At 42.8% G+C, this 25,623-nt stretch overlaps 2 protein-coding genes across 26 annotated transcripts in view; one reads left to right on the top strand and one right to left on the bottom strand.

Annotated features, from left to right (window-relative positions):
* CHEK2 (checkpoint kinase 2) overlaps positions 1-19,979 on the bottom strand; it is a 48,431-nt gene extending 28,452 nt beyond the window's left edge. For 2 of the 19 annotated variants that reach the window (XM_045459300.1, XM_045459304.1), the window contains exons 1-3: positions 17,195-17,306; positions 16,840-17,012; positions 16,562-16,622 (exon numbers count right to left, since the gene is read on the bottom strand). Coding sequence is in view for 15 of the 19 variants with exons in the window: in XM_045459298.1 (XP_045315254.1) it covers positions 17,195-17,525; positions 19,445-19,601 (488 nt within the window). In the remaining 4 variants the exon portion in view is untranslated. Of the gene's footprint in view, positions 1-3,856; positions 4,032-16,561; positions 16,623-16,839; positions 17,013-17,194; positions 18,895-19,242 lie in introns of those variants that run through there. The other 17 variants (XM_045459285.1, XM_045459297.1, XM_045459286.1 and 14 more) reach the window with 16 other exon arrangements.
* HSCB (HscB mitochondrial iron-sulfur cluster cochaperone) overlaps positions 19,930-25,623 on the top strand; it is a 32,471-nt gene continuing 26,777 nt past the window's right edge. For 4 of the 7 annotated variants that reach the window (XR_006707830.1, XM_045459307.1, XM_045459306.1 and 1 more), the window contains exons 1-4: positions 19,930-20,235; positions 21,951-22,047; positions 22,667-22,756; positions 23,615-23,759. Coding sequence is in view for 6 of the 7 variants with exons in the window: in XM_045459307.1 (XP_045315263.1) it covers positions 20,000-20,235; positions 21,951-22,047; positions 22,667-22,756; positions 23,615-23,759 (568 nt within the window). In the remaining variant the exon portion in view is untranslated. The other 3 variants (XM_045459309.1, XM_045459308.1, XM_045459310.1) reach the window with 3 other exon arrangements.

Here is a 25,623-nt window from a genome sequence, read left to right as displayed (position 1 = left end):
AATAAAAAATTTTTTTTTAATTTAAAAACCAGGGGAACCTGGTAGAGCACGCAACTCTTTTTTTTCCTTTTTTAATGCTTACTTTTTGAGAGAGCAAGAGACGGAGCACAAGCAGAGTAGGGACAGAGAGAGAGGGAGACACAGAATCCGAAGCAGGCTCCAAGCTCCAAGCTATCAGCACAGAGCCCGACAAGGGGCTCAAACTCATGAACCGTGAGATCATGACCTGAGCTGAAGTTGGATGCTTAACCGACTAAACCACCCAGGCACCCCATAGAGCATGCAACTTTTGATCTTGGGATTGTGAGTTCGAGCACCACGTTAGGTGTAGAGACTACTTAAAAATAAAATATTTTTTAAAAATGAAATTTAAAAAATGCATAAACATGTACACATTTATAAATTTTTTTTTCAACGTTTATTTATTTTTTTTGGGACAGAGAGAGACAGAGCATGAACGGGGGAGGGGCAGAGAGAGAGGGAGACACAGAATCAGAAACAGGCTCCAGGCTCTGAGCCATCAGCCCAGAGCCCGACGCGGGGCTCGAACTCACGGACCGCGAGATCGTGACCTGGCTGAAGTTGGACGCTTAACCGACTGCGCCACCCAGGCGCCCCAACATGTACACATTTAAAAAAAAGAAATTTTAAATTTTAATTTTAATTTAATACATTACAATTTCATATTTCAGGGTGCCTGGGTAGCTCAACTGGTTAAGTGTCCGACTCTTGATTTTGGCTCAGGTCATGATCTCACGGGTCATGAGTTCGGGCCCTGCGTCAGGCTCTGCACTAACAGCTTGGAGCCTGCTTGGGATTCTGTGTGTGTGTGTGTGTCTCTCTCTGCCCCTCCCCTACTCACTCCTCTGTCTCTCTGTCTCTGTCTCTCAAAAGAAATTAAACATTAAAAAAAATGTTTTTAAACAATTGTGGTACTTACATATAATGGAATATATATATGCATTTTTTTTTAAGTAGGCTCCACACCTGATGTGGAGCTTGAACTCATGACCCTAAGATCAAGAGTCTCGGGGTGCCTGGGTGGCTCAGTCGGTTAAGTGTCCGACTTCGGCTCAGGTCATAATCTTGCAGTCAGTGAGTTCAAGCCCCACATCGGGCTCTGCTGACAGCTCAGAGCCTGGAGCCTGCTTTGGATTCTGCATCTCCCTCTCTCTCTGCTCCTCCCCAACTCATGCTCTGTCTCTCTCTCTCTCTGTCAAAAATAAACATTAAAAAAAATTTAAAAAAAAAAAAAAAGAGTCTCATGCTCTACAGACTGAGTTAACCAGGTGCCCCTATCATGGAATATTATTCAGCCATAAAAAATAAATGCTACAACCCATACATGCCACGACATGTATAAACCTTGAAAACATTAGAAGAAGCCAGACACAAAAAAACCATGAATTGTATGATTACATTTATATGAAATATCCAGAATACTTTAATCCATAGAAATGAAATACAGATTACTGGTTGCCAGGGGCAGGAGGAGAGACAAAAGGGAAGGGACTGCTTAACAGGTGCAGGGTTTTATTTTGGAGTAACAGAAGTGTTTCAGAACTAGACAAAGGTTGTGATGGCACTGAACTGTTCACTTTAAAATGGTTAATCTGGGGCCCCTGGCTGGCTCAGTCAGAAGAGCATGCAATTCTTGATTGTAGGATCACGAGTTTGAGCCCCACACTGGGTGCAGAGATTAATTAAATAAAGAGACTCAGAAAAAAAAAGAAAGAACAATAAAGTGGTTAATTTTATGTCATGTGCATTTCACTGTGAGGTTTTTATTTTTTAGGTTTATTTATTTTGAGAGAGAGAGAGAGCACACATACTTACGAACCGTGAGATCATAACCTGAGCTGAAATCAAGACTCGGACACTTACCCTACCGAGCCACCCAGGCACCCCACACGTCAATTTTTAAAAATTACATAGGGGCGCCTGGGTGGCGCAGTCGGTTAAGCGTCCGACTTCAGCCAGGTCACGATCTCGCGGTCAGTGAGTTCGAGCCCCGCGTCCGGCTCTGGGCTGATGGCTCAGAGCCTGGAGCCTGTTTCCGATTCTGTGTCTCCCTCTCTCTCTGCCCCTCCCCCGTTCATGCTCTGTCTCTCCCCATCTCAAAAATAAATAAAACATTAAAAAAATAAATAAAATAAATAAATAAATAAATAAATAAAAATTACATAGACACACATAACTGGCCCAGAAATCCCACTTCTAGGAATTTATCCTATGGATAGAGGCATATGTATTATGAAAGGATATAAGGACAAAACTAAAAAGTTATTCACTATAGCATTATTCTTACAGCAAAAGATTACAAACATCTTAAATCTCCATTAGTAAGGGATAACTTCAAAAAAACTTACATCTATAAAAAGGAATGAGAATCTATATATTCTGAGATAAGGATATCTAAGATACAATGCTGAGTATTAAACGCCAGTTGCAAGCAATGTGTTGTGAATTATAATTAATCTAAAAATAAAAGGAAAATAAGAATATACAGGCACTTAGCAATATGGCATCATCCATTACAAAGTAAAGCCATGCAGGGGCGCCTGGGTGGCTCAGTCGGTTAAGCATCCTACTTCCGCTCAGGTCATGATCTCAAGGTCCGTGAGTTCGAGCCCCGCGTCAGGCTCTGTGCTGACAGCTCAGAGCCTGGAGCCTGTTTCAGATTCTGTGTCTCCGTCTCTCTCTGACCCTCCCCCGTTCATGCTGTCTCTCCCTGTCTCAAAAATAAAAACGTTAAAAAAAAAAAAAAAAAAAAAGTAAAGCCATGCCGACTCAAAGACCCAGCAATACAACTCAGTCTCTACCCCACAGACACATCTGCTAATTGACCAAGGAGACAACCACAAGGACGTTCAAGAAGTCTTGCTTACAGTAACAAAAACTGGAAGCAACCTAAGTATCTGTTAATAGGGGAAGGGATAAATGAACCATGGTATTTCTACTAGAAATGAAGAACTTCTGCACCAGCTGGGACAAGGAAGGGCATGGAGAATTCATCAGGACACTAACAGTCCAAGGATGGTGGACAGAGACTGTAAGAAGTGGGCCCCTACAAAAGGGTCTGTTCTGACCTTTGCTGATCAGGAGAGCCCCCAGGCAGAAGTGTGGAGGAGGGCAGGGAGAACAAGGGAGGAGGCAAGGGGACCAGAAGTTCTCAGAAAGGCATTGAGAGGTATGAATCCAGGGAAGGATGGGTCCATCTTCCCAGTAGGGAAGGGGCGCAGGTGAGAAGGTGTGTAGAGAGAGTAACAGATACACTGGTTTTGGCAAGTGAACTGAAAATTAGGTAAGTTAAAAAAAAAAAGAATGAAAGAAAGAAAAAGAAAATTTAGGTAAGCAATTTTCTTTTAGGGATTCTAGACCTCTCTGAAGTTCGAATTCACTGTCCTCCCTCTCAAAGGATCCGATATCACAGACAAAAAAATTAAAATCATCTGGGATAAGTTAACCCATCTCTCCCTTTGATCCCCATTCAGCTCCGACCTTTGGCCTATCATCTTCACCTTTGCTTTAACATCCCCCCCTCCTCCGCCGCCCCATTTTACAGATGAGGATGGTGAGGCTCAGAGAGGTAGCATCACTTGCCTGAGGTCACACAGCTAGATGGTGACAGAGCTAGGACCTGAACCCATGTCTTTCTGACTACAGCACCCCCACTCTTTCCCAGCCTCAGCCCTTAAGCTACACTCTCACCCTTATTTTCTTCCTACTCAAGCATTTTTAGTCTCTTCCTCTACCAGTTTCTCTCGTGCTCATTTCAAACAGGAACAAGCCTCCCTTGGGCTCCACACTCCCCTTTGGTTGCTAACTTTCATCACGTTTCTTACAGCATACTTACTTCTTTCTCAATGGCAGGTTAAGGACATAGGTTTAAAGTTGAAAAGTTGTAGGATCAAATCCTGCCTCTACCAACTCTGGGCTATATGACTGTAGACAAGTTAATCAATCAAGTGAGGCTTAGAGCCTCAGCTTGCTCTTCTGTAAAATGGAGGTAAGAATAAAAATAGTCTCTCATTAGATCATTTTGAAATTTAAATAAAATAGTTCCAACACTTCACCCAACAACAAAAAAAAAACATACATTCTTCTCAAATGCTTATGAAAAATATTCTCCAAGATAGAACATAAGCTAGAGCGAGAAACCTACCCTGTGAACATGAAAGAACAGAAATCACACAAAGTATGTTCTCTAATAACAATGTAATGAAATTAGAGCTCAAAAACACAAAGAAATTTAGTAAATTCCCATTTAAGCAGAATTAACTAAAAAAACCAAAGGGACAAAGAAAAAAAATCATTAAGGAAAATTAAGAAATACTTTGAAATGAATGAAATGAGAAACCAACATACCAAAACTTATGGGATGCAGCTTAAACATTTCTTAGGGAAATTTACAGTTGTTAATGTCTAAGTTACAAAATAAAGATTTTATGTCAATAACCTAACATTCCTTAAGACGTTGAAAAAGAGAAGCAAGCAAAATCTAAAACAAGCAGAGGGAAAAAAATAATAAAAATCAGAGCAGAGGGGCGCCTGGGTGGCTCAGTAGGTTAAGCATCTAACTCATTTCAGCTCAGGTCATGATCTCACAGTCATGAGACTGAGCCCTGCAAGAGGCTCTATGCTGAGCTTGGAACCTGCTTAAGATTCTCTCCCTCTGCCCCTTCCCCATTAGCCCTTTCCCCATTTGCGTACTCTTCCTCTCTCAAAAAAAAAAAAAAAAAAAAAATTCAGAGCAGAAATAAATAGAAAATACAAAGATAATTAAGAAAATCAATGAAACTGCGGCTCCTGGGTGGCTCAGTCAGTGGAGCATCCAATTCTTGGTTTCAGCTCAGGTCATGATGTCACAGTCAGAAGATTGAGCCCTGTGTTGGGCTCAACGCCGAGCAGAGCCTGCTTGGATTCTCTCCCTCTCTCTCTGCCCCTCTCCCCACTCACATTCTCTCAAAATAAATAAGTAAACTTTAATTAAAAAAAAAAAAAAGAAAAGAAAAGAAGTTGGGGGGGGGGGAGGGCAGGGGAGGCGAGCCTAAGTGGCTCAGTTGGTTGAGCGTCTGACTCTTGATTTTGGCTCAGGTCCTGATCTCACAGTTCATGGTTCAAGCCCAAGCCCAGCATTGGGCTCTATGTGGACAGTGTGGAGCCTGCCTGGGATTCTCTCTCCTTCTCTCTCTGCCCCTCCCCCACTCATGCTATCTCTGTCTCTGTCAAAATAAATAAATAAATTTTAAAAAATAATAATGAAGTCAAAAGCTGGGTTTTATTTTTAATATTTTATTTTTAAGTAATCTCTATACCCAATGTGGGGCTCGAACCCACAATCCTAAGATCAAGTGTAACATGCTCCACCGACTGAACCAAGCAGTCTAAAAGATAGCTTCATTTTAAATTCTACCAAACATTTAAAGAACTAATACCAATTCCCAAACTCTTCCAAGAAATACAGGAGGAAGGAAACTTCTCAACTCATTCTGAGGCTACTAATACCCTTATGCCAAAAGCAAAGACATCAGAAGACAGCAACAGACCAACAGGCCTCAGCAAACCAAATCCAGCAACATGTAAAAGGGATTAGATATGACCAAGTGAGAATTAGCCCAGGAAAACATGGTTGGGTTAGTATCTGAAAAATAATTAATGTAACATGCAATCACAATACAATACAGAACAAAACCACAAGACCCTCTCAGTAGACAGAAAAGGCTTTGACAAAACCCAATATCCTTCATGATTCAAAACAATAGTGACAACAATAAAAATAAATGAGGAATAGCAGGGAACTTCTTCACCCTGAGAAAAAGCACTTATTGAACCGCCTATGGCTAACCACATAGTGAAAGCTTCCCCCTTAACATCAAAATAAGACAAGAATATCTGCTCTTACAATGTTTTTTTAAATGTCTATTTATTTACTTTTGAAACACAGCTTGGGGGAGAGACATAGAGAGAGGGAGAGAATCCCAAGCAGGATCTACACTGTCAGCACAGAGCCCAACACGGGGCTCAATCCCATGAACTGTGAGATCATGACATGAGCTAAAATCAAGGGTCAGACGCTTAGCCAACTGAGCTATCCGGGTGCCCCTACTTTTTATTCATTGTACTAGAGATTCAAACCAGGGCACTGAAAGGAAGGAAGGAGAGAAGGAAGGAAGGAAGGAAGGAAGGAAGGAAGGAAGGAAGGAAGGAAGGAAGGAAGGAAGGAAGGAAGGAAGAAAAGAAGGAAGGAAGGAAGGAGGGAAGGAGCAAATCTATCTCTATTCACAGATAACATAATCTTATGCAGAAAATACTAAAGAACCCACTAAAAACTATTGGATCTAATTAACAAATTCAGCAACATTACAGAATACAAGATTAATATACAAAAAAAAAAAACCCCAAAAAACCCCACTTGTTCACGAGCAATGAACTAACTAACCTAAAATGAAGTTTAAAAATAATTCCTTTTGGGGTGCCTAACTGGCTTAGTTGGTACAGCATGTGACTCTTTAGATTTGGGATCATGAGTTCAAAATCCATGTTGGACGTAGAGTTAAAAAACATATGTATATTTAAAAATACTAATAAGTACATTTATGATAGCATAAAAAGAATAAAATACTTGGGAATAAATTTAACAAAAGAAGTACAGATCTAATACTATAAAAACTATAAAATATTGCTGAGAAAGAATTTGAAAGACTTTTATAAATGTTCATGGATGGGGTACCCAGGTGGCTCAGTCGGTTAAGCATTGACTTTGCCTCAGGTCATGATCTCGAGATTCATGAGCTTGAGCCCCATGTTGGACTCTGTGCTGACAGCTCAGAGCCTGGATCCTGCTTCAGATTCTGTGTCTCCCTCTCTCTCTGCCTCTCTCGCTTGCACTCTGTCTCTCTCTCAAAAATAAACATTAAAAAAAAAAGTTTTAATTAAATAAATAAATAAATAAATCAGCCATACTATTGCAAAGATAGCAAAATGCCCATACTACTGACATACACAATCCCTGCCAAAATTCCAGCTGCCTTCTTTGCAGAAATTAGCAACCTGAAACTAAAATTCTTATGTTAATATGAAGACACACACTATCCAAAATGATCTTGAAAATGAAGTACAAAGTTGAAAGAGTTACCAATGTTTTGCAATTTCAAAACTTACTCCAAAGCTACCATCATTAAGATGTTATGGTACTAGCATAAGGACAGACATACAGATGAATAGGGAAGAAATGAAGGACCAAAAATAAACCACATTTATAGTCAACTAACTTTGAAAAAGAGTGCCAAAACAGTTCACTGGGAAAAGAATAGTCTGTTCAAGAAATGGTACTAGGACAAGTAGATATCCACATTCAAAACGATAGTTAGAACCTTACCTCACACCATATACAAAAATCAACTCACACAAAATCAAAGGCTAACTGTAGTAGGAACCATAATTATAAAACTCAAAGAAGAAAGAATAGTAATGAAGCCTTGTAATCTTGGGTTAAGCAATGCCTTCTTAATTATGACACTAAAAGCACAAGTGACAAAAGAGAGAAATTGGCCACAATTCAAGGTTGAAATTAGTGTATCAAAGAACATCATCAAGAAAGCGAAAAAGAGGGGCTCCTGGGTGGTGCAGTCGGTTGAGCGTCCGACTTCAGCCAGGTCACGATCTCGCGGTCCGTGAGTTCGAGCCCCGCGTCAGGCTCTGGGCTGATGGCTCGGAGCCTGGAGCCTGTTTCCGATTCTGTGTCTCCCTCTCTCTCTGCCCCTCCCCCGTTCATGCCCTGTCTCTCTGTCCCAAAAATAAATAAACGTTGAAAAAAAAAGAAAGCGAAAAAGAAGGGCACCTGGGAGGCTCAGTCAGTTGAGCACCCGGGTCTTGGTTTCAGGTCATGATTTCAGTTCGTGAGTTCAAGCCCCATGTAAGGCTCCACATTGACAGTGCTGAGTCTGCTTGAAGTTTTTTTTCTCCCTCTCTCTCAAAATAAATAAACAAACTTAAAAAAAAAGATAACAAAAAAGAAACCCAAAGAATGGAAGTAATATTTGCAAAACATATATCTGATAAGGGATTTATATCTAGAACATATAAAGAACACTTACAAATCAGCTATAAAAAGGGGCGCCTGGGTGGCTCAGTTGGTTGGGTGACCGACTTTGGTTCAGGTCATGATCTCACAGTTTGTGAGTTCAAGCCCTGCGTCGGGCTCTGTGCTGACAGCTCAGAGACTGGAGCCTGTTTTGGATTCTGTGTCTCCTCCTCTCTCTACCCTTCCCGTGCTCACGCTCTGTGTCTGTCTCTCAATAATAAATAAACGTCAGGGAGCCTGGGTGGCTCAGTCGGTTGGGCATCCGACTTCAGCTCAGATCATGATCTCGCGGTCTGTGAGTTCAAGCCCCGCGTCGGGCTCTGTGCTGACAGCTCAGAGCCTGGAGCCTGTTTCGGATTCTGTGTCTCCCTCTTTCTCTGACCCTCCCCTGTTCATGCTCTCTCTCTGTCTCAAAAATAAACGTTTAAGGGGCGCCTGGGTGGCGCAGTCGGTTAAGCCTCCGACTTCAGCCAGGTCACGATCTCGCGGTCCGTGAGTTCGAGCCCCGCGTCGGGCTCTGGGCTGATGGCTCAGAGCCTGGAGCCTGTTTCCGATTCTGTGTCTCCCTCTCTCTCTGCCCCTCCCCCGTTCATGCTCTGTCTCTCTCTGTCCCAAAAATAAATGAATAAACGTTGAAAAAAAAAAAAATTTAAAAAATAAAAAAATAAATAAATAAATAAATAAACGTTTAAGAAAAAAAAAATTAAAAAAAAAATAAACGTTAAAAAAATTTTTTTTTTAAATCAGCTATAAAAAGATTAAAAATCCAATTAAAAATTAACAAAGGCTCTGAATAGAAATTTCTCCAAAGACTATATAAAATAACCAACAAATACCTAGAAAATGTTCAATTATCATTAGTCATCAGGAAAATGCAAATCAAAACCACAATGAGGGGTGCCTGGGTAGCTCAGTCGGTTAAGTACCTGACTTCAGCTCAGGTCATGATCACAGTTCGTGAGTTCAAGCCCCGCACTAGGCTCTGTGATGGCAGTGCAGAGCCCACTTCAGATCCTCTGTCTCCCTCTCTCTCTGCCCCTCACCCGCTCATGCACACACACACACTCTCTCTCCCTCTCTCTCTCTCTCAAAAATAAACAAACATTGGGAATGCAAGCTGGTGCAGTCACTCTGGAAAACAGTATGGAGGTTCCTCAAAAAACTAAAAACAGAACTACCCTATGACCCAGCAATTGCACTACTAGGCATTTATCCAAGGGAAACAGGTGTGCTGTTTCGAAGGGACACGTGCACCCCCATGTTTACAGCAGCACTATCAACAATAGCCAAAGTATGGAAAGAGCCCAAAAGATAGATGAATGGATAAAGAAAGTGTGGTATATATATACAATGGAGTATTACTCGGCAATCAAAAAGAATGAAATCTTGCCATTTGCAACTATGTGGATGGAACTGGAGGGTATTATGCTAAGTGAAATTAGTCACAGAAAGACAAAAATCATATGACTTCACTCATATGAGGACTTTAAGAAACAAAACATGAACATAAGGGAGGGAAACAAAAATAATATAAAAACAGGGAGGGGGACAAAACAGAAGAGCCTCATAAATATGGAGAACAAACTGACGGTTATGGGAGGGGTTGTGGGAGGGAGGATGGACTAAATGGGTAAGGGGCACTAAGGAATCTACTCCTGAAATCATTGTTGCACTATATGCTAACTAATTTGGATGTAAATTAAAAAAATAATAAAACAAGTTTAAAAAAAAAAAGAAGCTAAACTAAAATAAATAAATAGATAAACAAACATTTAGAAACAAAAATAAAATTTAAAAAGCCCAATGAGATCATTTCACACTAGAATGACTATAATTAAAAAGACACATAGTAAGTTGGGGCAAAATGTAGAGAAGTTGGAACCTTCACACACCGCTGGTGGGAATATAGAATGGTGCAGCTGCTGTGGAAAACAGTTTAGTGGTTCCTTAAAATATTAATCATAAGTCTTCCATGGGAAGCTGTTGAAGTGGGAGTCCCCTAAGCTCACCTCATGTCAGACACAACTAGATAACCCACATTAGTGTAAATAACTCAGAAAGCAGCCCAAAGATTGGCAGAACAGACCCTCCGCAACTAAATGCAGAAAAGAAGTCATACCGATGAGAGTAGGAAGGGCAGAGATGCAGAAGGGAGTCAAACAAACTTGCAGGACTGTCCATGAGGTAGGGACACCGTAGCACCAAGAAAGGAAAGAAACAGACCCTCACACTGGGAAGCATGCATGAGGAAGAGGAATCCCTATAACATACTGCTTTGAGTTCTTACAATCAGCAGCGATTAACACGTGGAACTTTAAAAAATCAGCAGTCTCCCTGGGAAGGTGAGAGGAAACTGAGTCCTTGCCCTTAAGGAAACAGCACAACAAAGACCACTGCAGAGATACAGCATAGAAGTAGCAATGTGAAAAGTACCTGGGTTACACAGGAAGGACTTTTACTAATCTCAGAACAAATACTGGAGAAGGAGGAATATTTGGGAGACTTCTCTCCAGGAACAGAGGAGCTGATAGGCACCATTTCCCTCCCCCACTCCTTGGCCTACACACAAAAACACCTACAACTACAGGAACCTGTGTAGCACCAACCCTTGGTACCTAGGTTATTAACAGCACCACATTGCCCCAAGTTCTTCTGTGGACACGCCTGCTCCAGCCAGGCCCAGGCTCTAGGTCCCCTCCCACAGCAGACCTACACACACTTTGCTTACACCATGCACCCATGTCCCCCTGCAGACCTGCCACCCTCTAATAGGCCCTAGGCCGGAACCCGTTCAAAGTGGTGCCACAAGCCTGGCAGTGTGCAAGTAGTCCTGACAAGGGCCAGCGCCACTCCAAAGTGACTCCTGCACTAGGGGGAGGGAAAAATAATAACCACACACACCAGTCCAACTAGGGCCTCAGCAGTGGGCTGGGAGCAAACATCTGGTCTGACTACAGGCCCCACCCACCACTGAAAGATTCTCAGGGGACAACACATGGAAAGTGACCTACAGCCTGATGCTACCTCATTTCTGGCAAACGCCTGGTCTGACTCAACTGAATCCCTAGGCGGCCTCAAATTGGCCCACTGACAACACAGGGACCAGTCCCTGCCCACAACAGGCAAAGACAGCCATCACAGATGACTGGAATGAAGGAAAAATTAGCTCAACCGCAACAGTAGGGTACAGGAAACACACATATGAGACACCCTGAAGCTTCAGGTTCTGTGAACAAGGAACACTGCATTGCAGAGCACTACATGACCTCTTCTTCCTAAAGCCATTACTTTCAAGAGCAGAAGATGTAGCTGACTTTCCTAATACATAGAAACATACACAGTGAGTCCAACAAAATGAGGAGACAGATGAATACTTTACAAATGAAAGAACAGGACAAAATCACAGCAGAAGAGCTAATTGCAACAAACATAAGTAATATACTTGATAGAGAATTTAAAGTAATGATTGGGGCACTCGGGTGGCTCAGTCAGTTAAGCCTCTGACTCTTGATTTCAGCTCAGGTCAAGATCTCACAGTTCATGAGTTTGCGCCCCACACGGGGCTCTGTGCTGACAGCATGTGGCTCAGTCAGTTAAGCCTCTGACTCTTGATTTCAGCTCAGGTCAAGATCTCACAGTTCGTGAGTTTGCGCCCCACACGGGGCTCTGTGCTGACAGCATGGAGCCTGCTTAGGATTCTCTCTCTTCCTCTCTCTCTCTCTGTCCTTCCCCCGCTTGCACACTCTCTCAAAATTAATAAACTTAAAATAATAATAATAAAAATAATGATCAAAGAGTAGAGGACCTCATGAGAACCTTAACAAAGATATGGAAAATATAGAAAAGATCCAATCAGAGATGAACTCAATAACTGAAATTAAAAATACACTAGAGGGAATAAATAGACTAGAGGAAGCAAAAAAAAAATGGATCAACGACTTGGAGGACAGTGTAATGGAAAGCAATCAACCTGCACAGGAGAGAGAAAAATAATCATCATAAATGAAAGAAGACTTAGGGAACTCAGCAAGACCGTCAAGTGTAATAACATTCACATTATAAGGATCCCAGAAGGACAAGAGAGAGAAAAGGGAGAAAAAGAGAGAGAAAATTTATTTGAAAAATTAACAGCTGAAAACTTCCCTAATCTGGGGAAGGAAACAGTCACCCAGATGAAGAAGGCACAAAGAGTCCCCAACAAAATCAACCCAAGGACTTCCTCACCAAGACACAGCAATTATTATTTTTTTTTTTTAATTTTTTTTTTCAACGTTTATTTATTTTTGGGACAGAGAGAGATAGAGCGTGAACGGGGGAGGGGCAGAGAGAGAGAGGGAGACACAGAATCGGAAACAGGCTCCAGGCTCTGAGCCATCAGCCCAGAGCCTGACGCGGGGCTCGAACTCCCGGACCGCGAGATCGTGACCTGGCCGAAGTCGGACGCTTAACCGACTGCGCCACCCAGGCGCCCCCCAAGACACAGCAATTATAAGGACAAAAAGTAGCGGGCACATGGATGGCTCAGTAGGTTAAGAATTCGACTCTTAATTTCAGCTCAGGTCATGATCTCATGGTTCACATGAGATTGAGCCTCGTATCAGCTGTGAGCTGACACTACAAAACCCACTTGAGATTCTCTCTCTCTCCCTCTCTCTCTGCCCATCACCCACTTGCACACACAAGCTCTTTCTCTCTCAAAATGAGTAAATAAACGTTAAAAAAAGAAAAAAAAGGACAAGAAGTAGTGATAACCAGAGAATTTTAAAAGCAGTAAGAGAGAAGAAAAGTTACATACAAGGGAAACCTATATGGCTAACAGCTGATTTTTCACCAGAAACCTAACAGGCCAGAGGGGAATGACATGACATATTCAAAGTGCTGAAACAAGAAAACCTGCAGCAAAGAATACTCTAACAAGTCTAGGATTCAGAATAGAACAGATTGTTTCTCGAACAAAAGTTAAAGGAATACATGACCATTAAACCACCCCCAAGAAATGTTAAAAGGGACTTTGAGTAGAAAGGAAAGGTCATAAGCAGACCACAGGCAAAGTAAGAAAAGTAAAAAGCACAAAAGCAGTAAAATTAAGTACGGCAAAACCTTGGATTGCATGTAACTTGTTCTGTGAGTGTTCCACAAGACGAGCAAACGTTTCTAATAAATTTTAACTTGATAAACAAGTGATGTCTTGCAAGAGTAGTATGTGTATGAGTAGTATGTAACGCCAAATGTCACGATAACAACTGAGCCAATGGCTCTTGAAATTTGCTTTGATATATGAGTGCTGTGGATCACAAGCGTGTTTCCAGAATGAGTTAGGCTCGCATACCAAGGTTTTACTGTATATCTATAAAAATCAGTCAAGGGGGGGGCACCCAGGTGGCTCAGTCGGTTAAGTGTGTATATACCCACACACAAATACACACAATGGAACATTATTTAGCCATTAAAAAAGTATGAAATCTTGCCATTTACAACAACATGGATGGACTTTGAAGGCATTGTAAGTGAAATAAGTCAAAGAAAGACAAACACTGTATAATCTCACTTAAGTGTCTTATATGTAGAATCTAAAACACCTAAACTCGGGGCACCTGGGTGGCTCAGTTGGTTGAGCAGCTGACTTCGGCTCAGGTCATGATCTCACAGCTTGAAGATTCGTGAGTTCAAGCCCTACATCGGGTTCTGTGCTGACAGCTCAGAGCCTGGAACCTGCTTCCGATTCTGTGTCTCCCTCTCTCTCTGCCTATCTCCTGCTCACGCTCTATGGGTCTCTCCCTCTCAAAAATAAACACTAAAAAAAATTTTAAAGTAAATAAATAAAAATAAAAAACCTAAACGCATATAAACAAGAGTGGTGGTTACCAGGGACTGGAGAGTAGGGGAAATGGGGAGATACTCATTATAGAGTACACACTTCCAAGTATAAGATGAATAAGTTCTGGGGATCTAATGTACAGCATGGTGATTACAGTTAATAATATTACATTATATACTTGAAAGCTGCTAAGAGCATAGATCTTAAATGTTCTCACCACAAAAAAGAAATGGTAATTATGGGATGTGATGGAAATGTTAGTAAACACTATGGTGGTAATCATTTTCCAATTTGTAACTACATCAAATTGACACATTGTACACCTTAAATTTACACAGTTACATGTCAATTATATGTAAAGTTTGGGGAGGGGAGGGGAGAGGAAGAGGACAAATACGAGAGGAACAATTAAAAAAAATTTTTTTTAACATTTATTCATTTTTCAGAGTGAGACAGACAAAGCATGAGCAGGGGAGGGGCAGAGAGAGAGGGAAACAGAATCTGAAGCAGGCTCCAGGCTCCGAGCTGTCAGCACAGAGCCCAACGCAGGGCTCGAAATCACAGATGTTGAGATCATGACCTGAGCTGAAGTCAGACACTTAACCGACTGAACCACCCAGGCGCCCCTAGAGGAACAATTTTATAAATAGATAATGGTGATAGTTGAACATTTTGTGAATGTACTTAATGCCACTAAATTGTATACTTAATGGTTACAGTGACAAAACTTTTTGTTGTATCTATTTTCCCACAATAAAAATAAGTAAACACCAGTGCCTACTGGCTCAATCAGTAGAGCATGCAACTCTCGATCTCAGGGCCATGAGTTCAAGCCCCACATTGGGCACAGAGCTCACTTTAGTAATAATAATCATAATCATAATCATAATAATAATAATAATAATAATATAATAACCAACATTAAAAATACTTAGGAATGCTTTCTTTTTTTAAGTACAAGACTTGTATACTGAAAACTATAAAACATCACAGAAAGAAATTAAAGAATACCTAAATAAATGGAAAAACATCCCATGTCCATGGATTGGAAGACTTAATATTAGATGTCAATAATCCCCAAATTAATCTATAGATTCAATGTAATCCCTATCAAAATCTAAGCTGCCTTCTTTGCAGGAAGTGTCAACTTTGTTCTAAAATTCATATGGAAATGTAAGGGACCCAGAATAGTCAAAACAATCTTGAAAAAGAGGAACAAATCAGGGCTCACACTCTGGATTTCACAACTTACTACAAAGCAACAGTAATCAAGATTTTTGTGGTACTTGCATAAAAGGATAGACATAGACCAGGGGCATCTGGGTGGCTCAGTCGGTTAAGCATCCAACTTCAGCTCAGGTCATGATCTCATGGTTCATGAGTTCTAAGCCCCATGTCAGGCTCTGTGCTGACAGCTCAGAGCCTGGAGCATGCTTCAGATTCTGTGTCTCTCTCTCTCTCCCTCTCCCCCCCCCCCCCCCCCCCCCCCCCCCCCCCCCCCCCCCCCGCTCATGCTCTGTCTCAAAAATAAGTAAACATTAAAAAAATTAAAAAAAAAAAAAAAGAATAGACATAGATCAATAAAATGTTATTGAAAAGTCCAGAAATAGACCCTCGGATTTATGGCCAAATAATTTTTGACAAGGGTGCCAAGACCATTCAACAGAAGAAAAATAGTCTCTTCAAGAAAGTGCTCAAACACGGGGTGCCTGAGTGGCTCAGTCGGTTGGGCAACTGATTCTTGATCTTGGCTCAGGTCATTATCTCACGGTTCATGAATTTGAGCCCCATGTCAGGCTCTGTGCTGACAGTGTGGAGCCTGCTTGGAATTCTCTCCCCTGTTCTCTCTACCCCTACCCCACCCTCTCTCTCCCTCTCTCTCAAAATAAATAAACAAAATAAAATTTGAAAAAAGGATGTACTCAAACAACTAGGATACTCACATGCAAAAGAATAAATGTGGACCTCTGCCTCATACCATAAACAAAAAGCAACTCAAAATGGATCAGGGTAAGGTCTAAACATCTAAAACATTTAGAAGAAAACAGGTGTGAATCAATAACTAATTATGATAGCTCCTTATGGAGCATCATATACTTTATGCTGTTCACCCTACCAGGATCCTCAGATATATGTAATCTCACTTTTAAAAGTGATGGACATTTGCAACTACATGGATGGAACTAGAAGGTATTGTGCTAAACGAAATTAGCCAGAAAAAGACAAATATCATATGCCTTCACTCATATGAGGAATTAAAGATACAAAACAGATGAACATGCAGAAGGGAAGCAAAAAGAATATAAAAACAGGGAGGGGGACAAAACATAAGGGACTCTTAAATATAGAGAGTAAACAAAGGGTTTCAGGAGGGGTTGTGGGGGAGGGGGGGAATGGGCTAAATGCATAAGGGGCATTAAGGAATCTACTCCTGAAATCATTGTTGCACTACATGCTAACTAACTTGGATGTAAATTCAAAAAAAAAAATGTAAGTAATTAATTAAAAATAAATAAATAGTAAGTAAATAAATAAAAGTGATGCAGCCCACTCACCCTTTCTCCCCTTATCTCTATTTCCCACCTACCATACATCAGCCCCACCCCTATCTTAAAACTATGGCTTAAAATGAGTACAAAATAGCTTCAGATACTTACTTCTCAATTTAAAGTTGTACCTATAAACATTCCTATATTATTTCTCCATTTTCTACTGTTTCTTTTTCAGGTCATCAAAGTTGGACATGAAATAAAGAGTGATAAGGTACAAATAATACATTAATCATTCACTTTTAATATTAAAATGCTATTTCAAACACACACATAGCAAGGCCTTCCTACTGGAATCAGGAAGTGTCAGAGAGGATGAATGTATTTAAACTGCAGGGTTGACTATTTTGAGATAAAATCAAGTAACAGTCAACAAACAGCCTTACATATTCTGAAACTGTAAGAAGGATGTTCTAAAGCTGCCACAGAGGGGTTAAGTGGTGAAGTTTCTGTGATGAGTCCAAAACTGTTTGCAAGTTTGAATGAATCAGCATTTTTCTTGGGAAAGGGTCCACTGCTCTCCTCAGACAGACAGAACATTACAGATGCCCAATAACACCTGTTGAAAGAATAAATGAAGGGGGATCCACAGCAAGTGAGAGTCAGTAAACTCCCCCAAAACTGCTTTCTTGGTTCCAACTTTCATCACCTTCCAACTCCGGAATCATTCCAGACGGTCTTAAGCTTTCTGTTACAACTCTCTACAACTAAAATATTACACAATATAACCAAGGGTCTTACCAAGATTGGTGAATCCATCCTGAAGAGCCCACAATCGAGCCCAAGGGGCAGGGACAGGCTCCTCCGGTTCTTGGTCCTCGGGAATTGAACAGAGTTCCTGGGTGGACACCGTGTCTAAGGAGCTCAGAGTCCCCGAGCTGGAATGAGAGGACTGGCTGGATGTGGGTGCTGTGTTGGTGGAAGAGCTGGACGTGCCCTGCGAGTGTGAGGAGGAGCCATGTGTCTGGGAGGAGATGCCTTGAGACTGCGAGAAGCTGCCTTGGGACTGTGAACAGGCACCACTGCCATGGGGCGGCTGACCCTCCACATCCGTCTCCCGAGACATTACGACCTCAAAAATAAGTGGCCAATAATAAGATAAGTTTCAAGGAACAAGACTTGAAGGTCAAGAGTGAAGGACGGGCATATTTACATCAGAAAAAAAAAAAAAAATCCGGAGCATGCATGTTCAGCAAGAGTTAAAATTCTAACAGTCTATGGGAAGCCTGCGTGGCTTAGTCAGTTGAGCATCCGACCCCTGATTTCGGGTTAGGTCATGATCTCACGGTTTGTGAGATGGAGCCCCACATTGGGCTCTGTGCTGACATAGAAGAGTCTGCTAGGCTCTCTCTCTCCCTCTCTCTCTCTCTCTCCACCCCTCCCCCTCCACACATGAGTGCACACTCTCTTTCTCTCTCTCAAAATCAATCAACTTTTTAAAAAAATTAAATATTTCAAAAATATAGATCTAAATAGATCTATAGTTCTTGTGGGCTGAGGTTGCCATCAGATCACTTTCACCAGATCAGTGTTTTGTAGGGCAGCCACAAACCACAGGGAAAAGAAAGAAAAAAATTATTTTAAGGTTATAAATAAGCTAAAAGCAATTAACTAAGTTGGGGGTGGGAGGGAAGACTGATAGCAGCTTACATTCATCTAATTTTTTAATTTTTTTTTTTTTTAATTAGAAATGAAACCTAAAAGGTATTCACTAATACAATCAACCCTACACTTAAATTTCATGTTTTGGAACAAGAAAGAAAGGGAATGTTAGTGTGGATTGGAGTAGAAGATGATTAAAGAGAAACTATATACTAACTCACCGCACCACTCAAGAGGTGACCATTTATGTAAAATGTCACTAATGCCCCTCCTCCCCCAAACCTGCCCCAAGACTGTGCAGACCACATCCTGTTTGTTCATTCTAGATTCCTTGACTCCTAACTAAGGGCCAGGCTACTTAATGAGACAGAACACAAAGAAGACTGCTCTAAACAACTCCACCTAGCACTTTGTGATGCTAAATTACTATGCTCATCTTTTCAGCATCCTAAATGGCCTTCCAGCCCAACAAAATTCTGCCGAAACCATAAGAGGTTCCCACCCTTGTTTAGAATTAACTTGATGGACAGTTTAATAACAGAAATTATAGTAAAGTCAATTCTTAACTTTAAATCCCTAATGTGATTTTTATAAAGAGGGGAGAGGGGCATTCTCTCTTCTCCCCAGATATCCATACTCAGGTATTCCTCCAGGAGAACATAGTAAACATTACTCACACTGACATTTATATAGCTTTCCAAATACAAAGATCCTGATGACTTCTTCTTAAGCCACACCAGTAAGGTGATGCCAGAGCTGAGTACGCCAGCTCTAATACTACCTCGGTCAAGGTTGCAACCTCTTTCAGCTTTTTGAGCGAGACTTCTCCACCCTGAAAACTGGGAAAAGACTGTGTCAAGTAGTGGCTGCTATCCTTGCTTATTGGTAAGGGTCCACCAAACGGAAAACACATTACTCTCAGCCATGAGGAGGAAGTATATGGAAAGGTTAGAGGCAAACAAATCTGGAGTAGATAGATCTTGAGGATTAAATGAGATGACACATGAACGTTCCTCCCCCAGCAATGCTTGATAATTGGGAGAACAGAATTCCAGTCCCAAAGAATCAGACAACCGGAAAAGGGTTTACAAGTGTAACACATTTTTTTTTCCAAATAGAGAAACTGAACCCCAAGGTGGACTGGTGCCCTCCTACCCTCTCCTCGCCAAGCCATCCCACACACTTACTTATGGACACTCGCAGGGCATCCTCTTACACAGGTCAGTGTGTTTCCAGTTCCTGCAGCGCCTAGCAGCTAAGAGTGAGTTCTCAATAGGTTTTTTTTTCGAAATTGAATCTAAAATATGGTAGTAATTACTAACATGTATATAACTCTTTACAAAGCAACTTCCCTCTGATTTTGAAGAACACAACTTTGTTCTTTCTTACCATGCACGTCTGGGCCAGTTTCAGCTTGTAAGTAACAGGGGAAGTGAACTTCACCTCGAAGTTCATCTACGAAGGAAGACAGTCGCCCACGCGTTCCTCTCCTCCCCCAAACCAAGCTCAAAAACCAAAGTGAAAATTCGGGAGATTCAGCTCGCATCAAGCTCCCAAGAACGGGAATCGAACCCCCCAAACACCCAAGAGAAAGTTCCCCGCTATGACTCACCGCGTGAGCCCACCTGCAGCCACACAACTCACAGCAGCCGCAGCCAGCACTGTGGCGCTAAACAAGCACATACGAACTCCACCCTCAGCCAATCAAAACAGCCCTCCGCCGCCGCCAGACCAATGAAAAGCAGCCGATGTGGTCGTCTACGCGTAGCCTCAATGCTTTCTGGGAGTTGTAGTTTAATATGAGGAGCGGGATTCCCAGAATCCAGGTTCCCCCGGGTTATCCCGCCCCCTTAGCTGCCCAGCCAATCAGCAGCAGAAGTCTGGTTGGGCCCTAGCTCACGGTTTCCCCCTACAGGTGACCGTGGCGAGACAGGCCGCGGCCAGATGTGGGGCGCAAGGACCGGCGCCTTGCTCCGGGTGTGGGGGCTGTGGCCCGCAGGGGTCCGCGGGCGGAGACCTCTAGGCTGCAATGCTGCGTCTCTGGCCGGAAACAATTCCCCCCAGTGTTGGAACTGCGGCGGCCCAGGGGTCCCCAAGCGGGGAGACGGGTTCTTCTGCCCACAGTGCCGCGCGCTGCAGCCACCTGACCTCACTCGAGATTACTTCAGCCTCATGGACTGGTACGGAAGGCGGTTTCAGGAAATGCGCCGGGCGAGAGACACATCCGGGACTGGCGAACTAGCGTGGAGGGCCGATCATGCTTGGGAAGGAGAAGGCGGGACCCGTTAGGTCGATGGGCGGAGCCCTAGAGAACTGGGGGCGGGGACTGGGAGGGTGGGATTGGGGCCGGTGAGAGAGGAAATTGAGGGGTGGGCCTAAGGATAGGCTTTTGATCGATAGAGACCAGAATGGAGGGAGGACTGGAAGGGCGGGGATGGAATTCTGGGGGAATTGAAGGAGGCTTCAGTGGAGGGAGGGTTGGGACCTGAGAAGGAAAGCTGAGGGGCGGGGCCTGAGGGAAATGTACTGGAGTGCCAGAGAAAGCAGACTTGAAGGACAGGGTCAAAATGGTTAAAGTTGGAGTGAGGATTTTCAGAAAGGGGTACTGAGGTGTTATGCAAAATAAGGGAGTAAATGAGCTTCCAGGTTTGTGAACACATGGAGATGTTGGGAGAATAGTGCGCCTAGAGGGCTTGGGAGCTCCCCGGAACTTTCCACCTACGCATCTCTTCCATCTGACTGCTCCTGAGTTACATCCCTTTATAATAAATGGATAATCTAGTAAGAAAAACAAACAAAATAGGGTGTAAAAGCACCGAAAAACTGAACGTTGTGGTCTGAGTCTGAGGGAGAAGGGAGATTTGGAAGGAGAGAGGCTGAGAAATGACTTTTTCCTGTTTTCCTCCAATGGTCGAGGAGCTTGGAGAGAGGTGAAGTTTGGACCGAGCCAAACTATTATGACAGGGCAGACTCCACGAATAGAAAGTGAAAGGGACTGGGTTAAAATAAAGTGGGAGACTAAGATGAAGGGACCTGGCCTCTCAAAAGATCGGGTGGGATTCGAAATGGTCCCCTTAACTCTGGGATCTGCCCCTGCCAGTCACTGCATACTTATGATGGGCTGCAGTAACACTATCCTTTAAGTTCTTGGAACACGCCCATCTCGTTCGCACCTCAGGGCCTTTGCATGTTCCCTCTCCCTCTGCATGACTTTTTCCTCTCATCTTTGATTATTTTTTTTTAAGTGTATTTATTTATGTGGTGGGGTTGGGCTGGGCAGAGAGAGAGGATCCCAAGCATTTTCCAGAACACAGGGCTCAAACTCATGAACCCTGAGATAATGACCAAGAGTGTGTCGCCTAACTGTGCCAACCAGGCACCCCTGATTATTTTTCATCATTATTCAGGTCTCAGCTCAAATGTCATCTCTTTGTCCACCACATCTACCCCTTTCTCTGACCTTTTTCTCTTTCTTTTTTTTTTTTTTAATTTTTTTAACGTTTATTTATTTTTGAGACAGAGAGAGACAGAGCATGAACGGGGGAGGGTCAGAGAGAGGGAGACACAGAATCTGAAACAGGCTCCAGGCTCTGAGCTGTCAGCACAGAGCCTGACGTGGGACTCAAACTCACGGACCGCGAGATCATGACCTAAGCCAAAGTCAGCCGCTTAACCGACCGAGCCACCCAGGCGCCCCTTTTCTTTCCTTTTTTTTTTTTTTTTTTTTTTAATTTTTTTGACCCTTTTCTCTTTCACAGCACCTACCACTTTATAAGGTTATCTCTCTCTCTACATGTTTATTGCATCTTCCCCCATGAGAACAGGAACCAGGCCCACAGTATAAAAATACAAAAATGTTTTCAGGCATGAATTTTATCTCCCAATTTCCTTACAGCAACCGTGCCTTCGGAGTGGACACAGCGAAGCTCCAGAATAGGTACCAGCAGCTACAGCGTCTTGTCCACCCTGATTTCTTCAGCCAGAGGTCTCAGGTAGCCTGTGAGCCACCCCTAATCATACCCAAACACTAGTGCGTGGTGGGGTGGGTAGCAGTGGCTTTGCAGTGATGTGATTATCAGAGACAGAGCTAAACAGCCAGCTCCACCCTGGGACAGCTTGACCCCAGAGTACCAGGCCCTGGATCTACCCTGCACTCACAGCTTTTACCTGACTTCCCAGAAGAGTTAGAACCCATCTGTTTTTTTTTGTTTGTTTGTTTGTTTGTTTTTAATTTTTTTTTTCAACGTTTATTTATTTTTGGGACAGAGAGAGACAGAGCATGAACGGGGGAGGGTCAGAGAGAGAGAGGGAGACACAGAATCGGAAACAGGCTCCAGGCTCTGAGCCATCAGGAGCCATCAGCCCAGAGCCTGACGCGGGGCTCGAACTCACGGACCGTGAGATCGTGACCTGGCTGAAGTCGGACGCTTAACCGACTGAGCCACCCAGGCGCCCCGAACCCATCTGTTGAAAATAAAGACAGCTCATCCCACACCAGTTCTACTTTGATGACTTCCTTAGGTGCCGGCCCATCAGTATGTTATGAAACAGTTTGTGAATGTAATGTGGCTATACCGATGGTAATAAGATTATCTTCATCTCCACTAACAGACTGAAAAAGACTTCTCAGAGAAGCATGCGACCCTGGTGAATGATGCCTATAAGACCCTCCTGGCCCCGCTGAGCAGGGGACTATACCTTGTAAGGTGATTTCCCAACCCTTCTATGCCTGCTATCCATTGTGCTGTGGCACAGCTGCTCCCCTGTATTCAGCAGAAGAGTGCTTGAAACCTGAGTTAATCTAGGGACCCAAAAATAATTAGCCTCAAAGACACTGAATGGAGATAGTTTTCTCTGAATACTTGTAAATCTGCTTGCCTGATTGCATTTTTTTTTTTTTACCATTTTCTCTAAATTTCAAGGATTGGATGGTGATGGCATTTAGGGAAGAGTAATTTGGGGTTTTGTTTGTTTGGTTTTTTGGTGGGGAGGAGCGGAGGGAAGAGTTTAGCACCTTAGAATTTTAGGATTTAGTAGAATCTTTACAAATATCTAGTTCAGTCTCCCGAGTGGAGGAATGACTCCTCCAGGGTTACAGAGTCCCAGGGAGAGAGAGGAATCCTGTCCCAGCTCTCTTTTTTTTTTTTTTTTTTTTTTAATTTTTTTTTTTCAACGTTTATTTATTTTTGGAACAGAGAGAGACAGAGCATGAACGGGGGAGGGGCAGAGAGAGAGGGAGACACAGAATCGGAAACAGGCTCCAGGCTCTGAGCCATCAGCCCAGAGCCCGACGCGGGGCTCGAACTCACGGACCGCGAGATCGTGACCTGGCCGAAGTCGGACGCTTAACCGACTGCGCCACCCAGGCGAGGTCCCAGCTCTCTTATGTCAGTGTAGTCACACTCTCATTCCCTACCTTCACATTCTCACTATTAAGACAGTTCCGTTTTGTTTTGTTTTTTTATGCATGATATTCTGTTCTGATGGGTGAGTAGGATTTATGACTCTGGCCACAGTTTCTTCAACTAACCTTACTTTCTCTGCTTCATGTCCCAATAGCTAAAGCTCCATGGAGTAGAGATTCCCGAAGGGACAGATTATGCAATGGACCAGCAATTCCTCATGGAAATAATGGAAATCAATGAAAAACTTGCAGAAGCTCAAAGTGAAGCTGCTATGAAAGAGATTGAATCTATTGTCAGAGGTAAAAGATAAAATACCACTGAATGCATTTTATTGCTGTTGTGAGTACATGCCTAAGGTTAAGTGGAGAACGAATATGAAAACTACATATTGGTCATCATAATGATTCAGGGAGTATGTTTTTTCTTGATTACACTGAAAGCAATTTTGTCTGAAGTTTAGACTTGCAACATCCATAGCTTGCCGGAAGGCAGCCTTAAACCAAGAATGTAATAGTATTTTGCAGATTGCAATCCTCCTTCCTACCCATGACATCATTTAAAAAAAATGTTTTTAGTTACTGTTGAAGGAGAGAGATAGAACGTGAGTGGGGGTGGGGCAGAGAGAGAGGGAGACACAGAATCCCAAGCAGACTCCAGGCTCTGAGCTGTCAGCACAGATCCCGATGCGGGGCTCAAACTCACAATCTGTGAGATCATGACCTGAGTGAAGTTGGTTGCCCAGCCGATTGAGCCACCCAGGCGCCCCGCATGACATCATTTAGATGTTATTATTGTCTCTGACAAAAATAAGTAGGGCTTTCTGTGCACTGACAATGTGGAACCTGCTTGGGATTCTCTCTCTCTCCCTCTCTCTCTACTCCTTCCCCTGGTAAAATAAATGAATAAAAACTTTAAAAAAAAAAAAAAAAAGAGCCTGGGTGGCTCAGTTGGTTGAACGTCCAACTTGGTCTCAGGTCATAATCTCATGGTTCATGAGTTCGAGCCCTGCATCAGGCTCTACACTGACACCTCAGAGCCTGGAGCCTGCTTCAGATTCTGTGTCTCCCTCTCTCTCTGCCCCTTCCCCCCTTGTGCTCGCTTGCTCTCTCTCTCGCTGTCTCAAAAATAAGGAAATAAACATTAAAAAAAAAAAAAAGAATAAATAGGCCTTAAAAGTTCATGGAAATGCCCAAGGTCACCTTGCAGAGCAAAGACTGAAAAACTGACTTCTGATCTCATTGCTTTGCTTTCCATCTTATTGCATAGTGTATCAGTCAGGGGTCTCCAGAGAAACAGAACCAATAGTATATATGTATACATGGAGAGAGAGAGAGAGAGGGAGAGAAAGAGAGAAACCTATTTTAAGGAATTGGCTTACATAATTGTGAAAGCTAGCAAGTCTAAAATATGGAGGGCAGACCAGCAGTCTGGGAAACTCAGGCAGGACTTCTATGCCCACATTATCAAAGCTAATCTTAAAGTCAACTGGCTGTAAATGTTAATCACATCTACAAAATACCTTCACGGCAACATCCAGACTAGCATTTGACTAAACAACTGGACCATAGCCCAACCAAGTTGACACATAAAATTAACCATGCCATGTACAAAAGTTTCCAAATTCTCCCGATTGTATGCACGTATGTACTTTCACAAACGTTTGTGGCATGCCTACTATGTATCAAGCATTGTGCACGACACAGTGAATAAGAAACACACGGCCCGGGCCCGTGTCTTCCTGGAGTTTATATATTTCAACTCATTGTGTCCAAAATGGAGTTCATGAGCCTCTCCCCTCCCTCCTTAAAAAACTACTTCTGGGGCGCCTGGGTGGCGCAGTCGGTTAAGCGTCCGACTTCAGCCAGGTCACAATCTCGCGGTCCGGGAGTTCGAGCCCCGCGTCAGGCTCTGGGCTGATGGCTCGGAGCCTGGAGCCTGTTTCCGATTCTGTGTCTCCCTCTTTCTCTGCCCCTCCCCCGTTCATGCTCTGTCTCTCTCTGTCCCAAAAATAAATAAACGTTGAAAAAAAAAAAAAAAAAAAAAACTACTCCTCTGCTGATGTTCCCTAAGTAAATGACACCATCCAGTTGCAAAGTCCAAAACACTGAGGAGGCATTCTTAACAACTTATCCTCCCTTACCCCCGTAGACAGTCATCACCAAA

Source organism: Leopardus geoffroyi, chromosome D3, assembly GCF_018350155.1.
Source record: "Leopardus geoffroyi isolate Oge1 chromosome D3, O.geoffroyi_Oge1_pat1.0, whole genome shotgun sequence".
Classification (NCBI taxonomy): domain Eukaryota; kingdom Metazoa; phylum Chordata; class Mammalia; order Carnivora; family Felidae; genus Leopardus; species Leopardus geoffroyi.
This window is presented reverse-complemented; position numbering and strand designations above follow the sequence as displayed.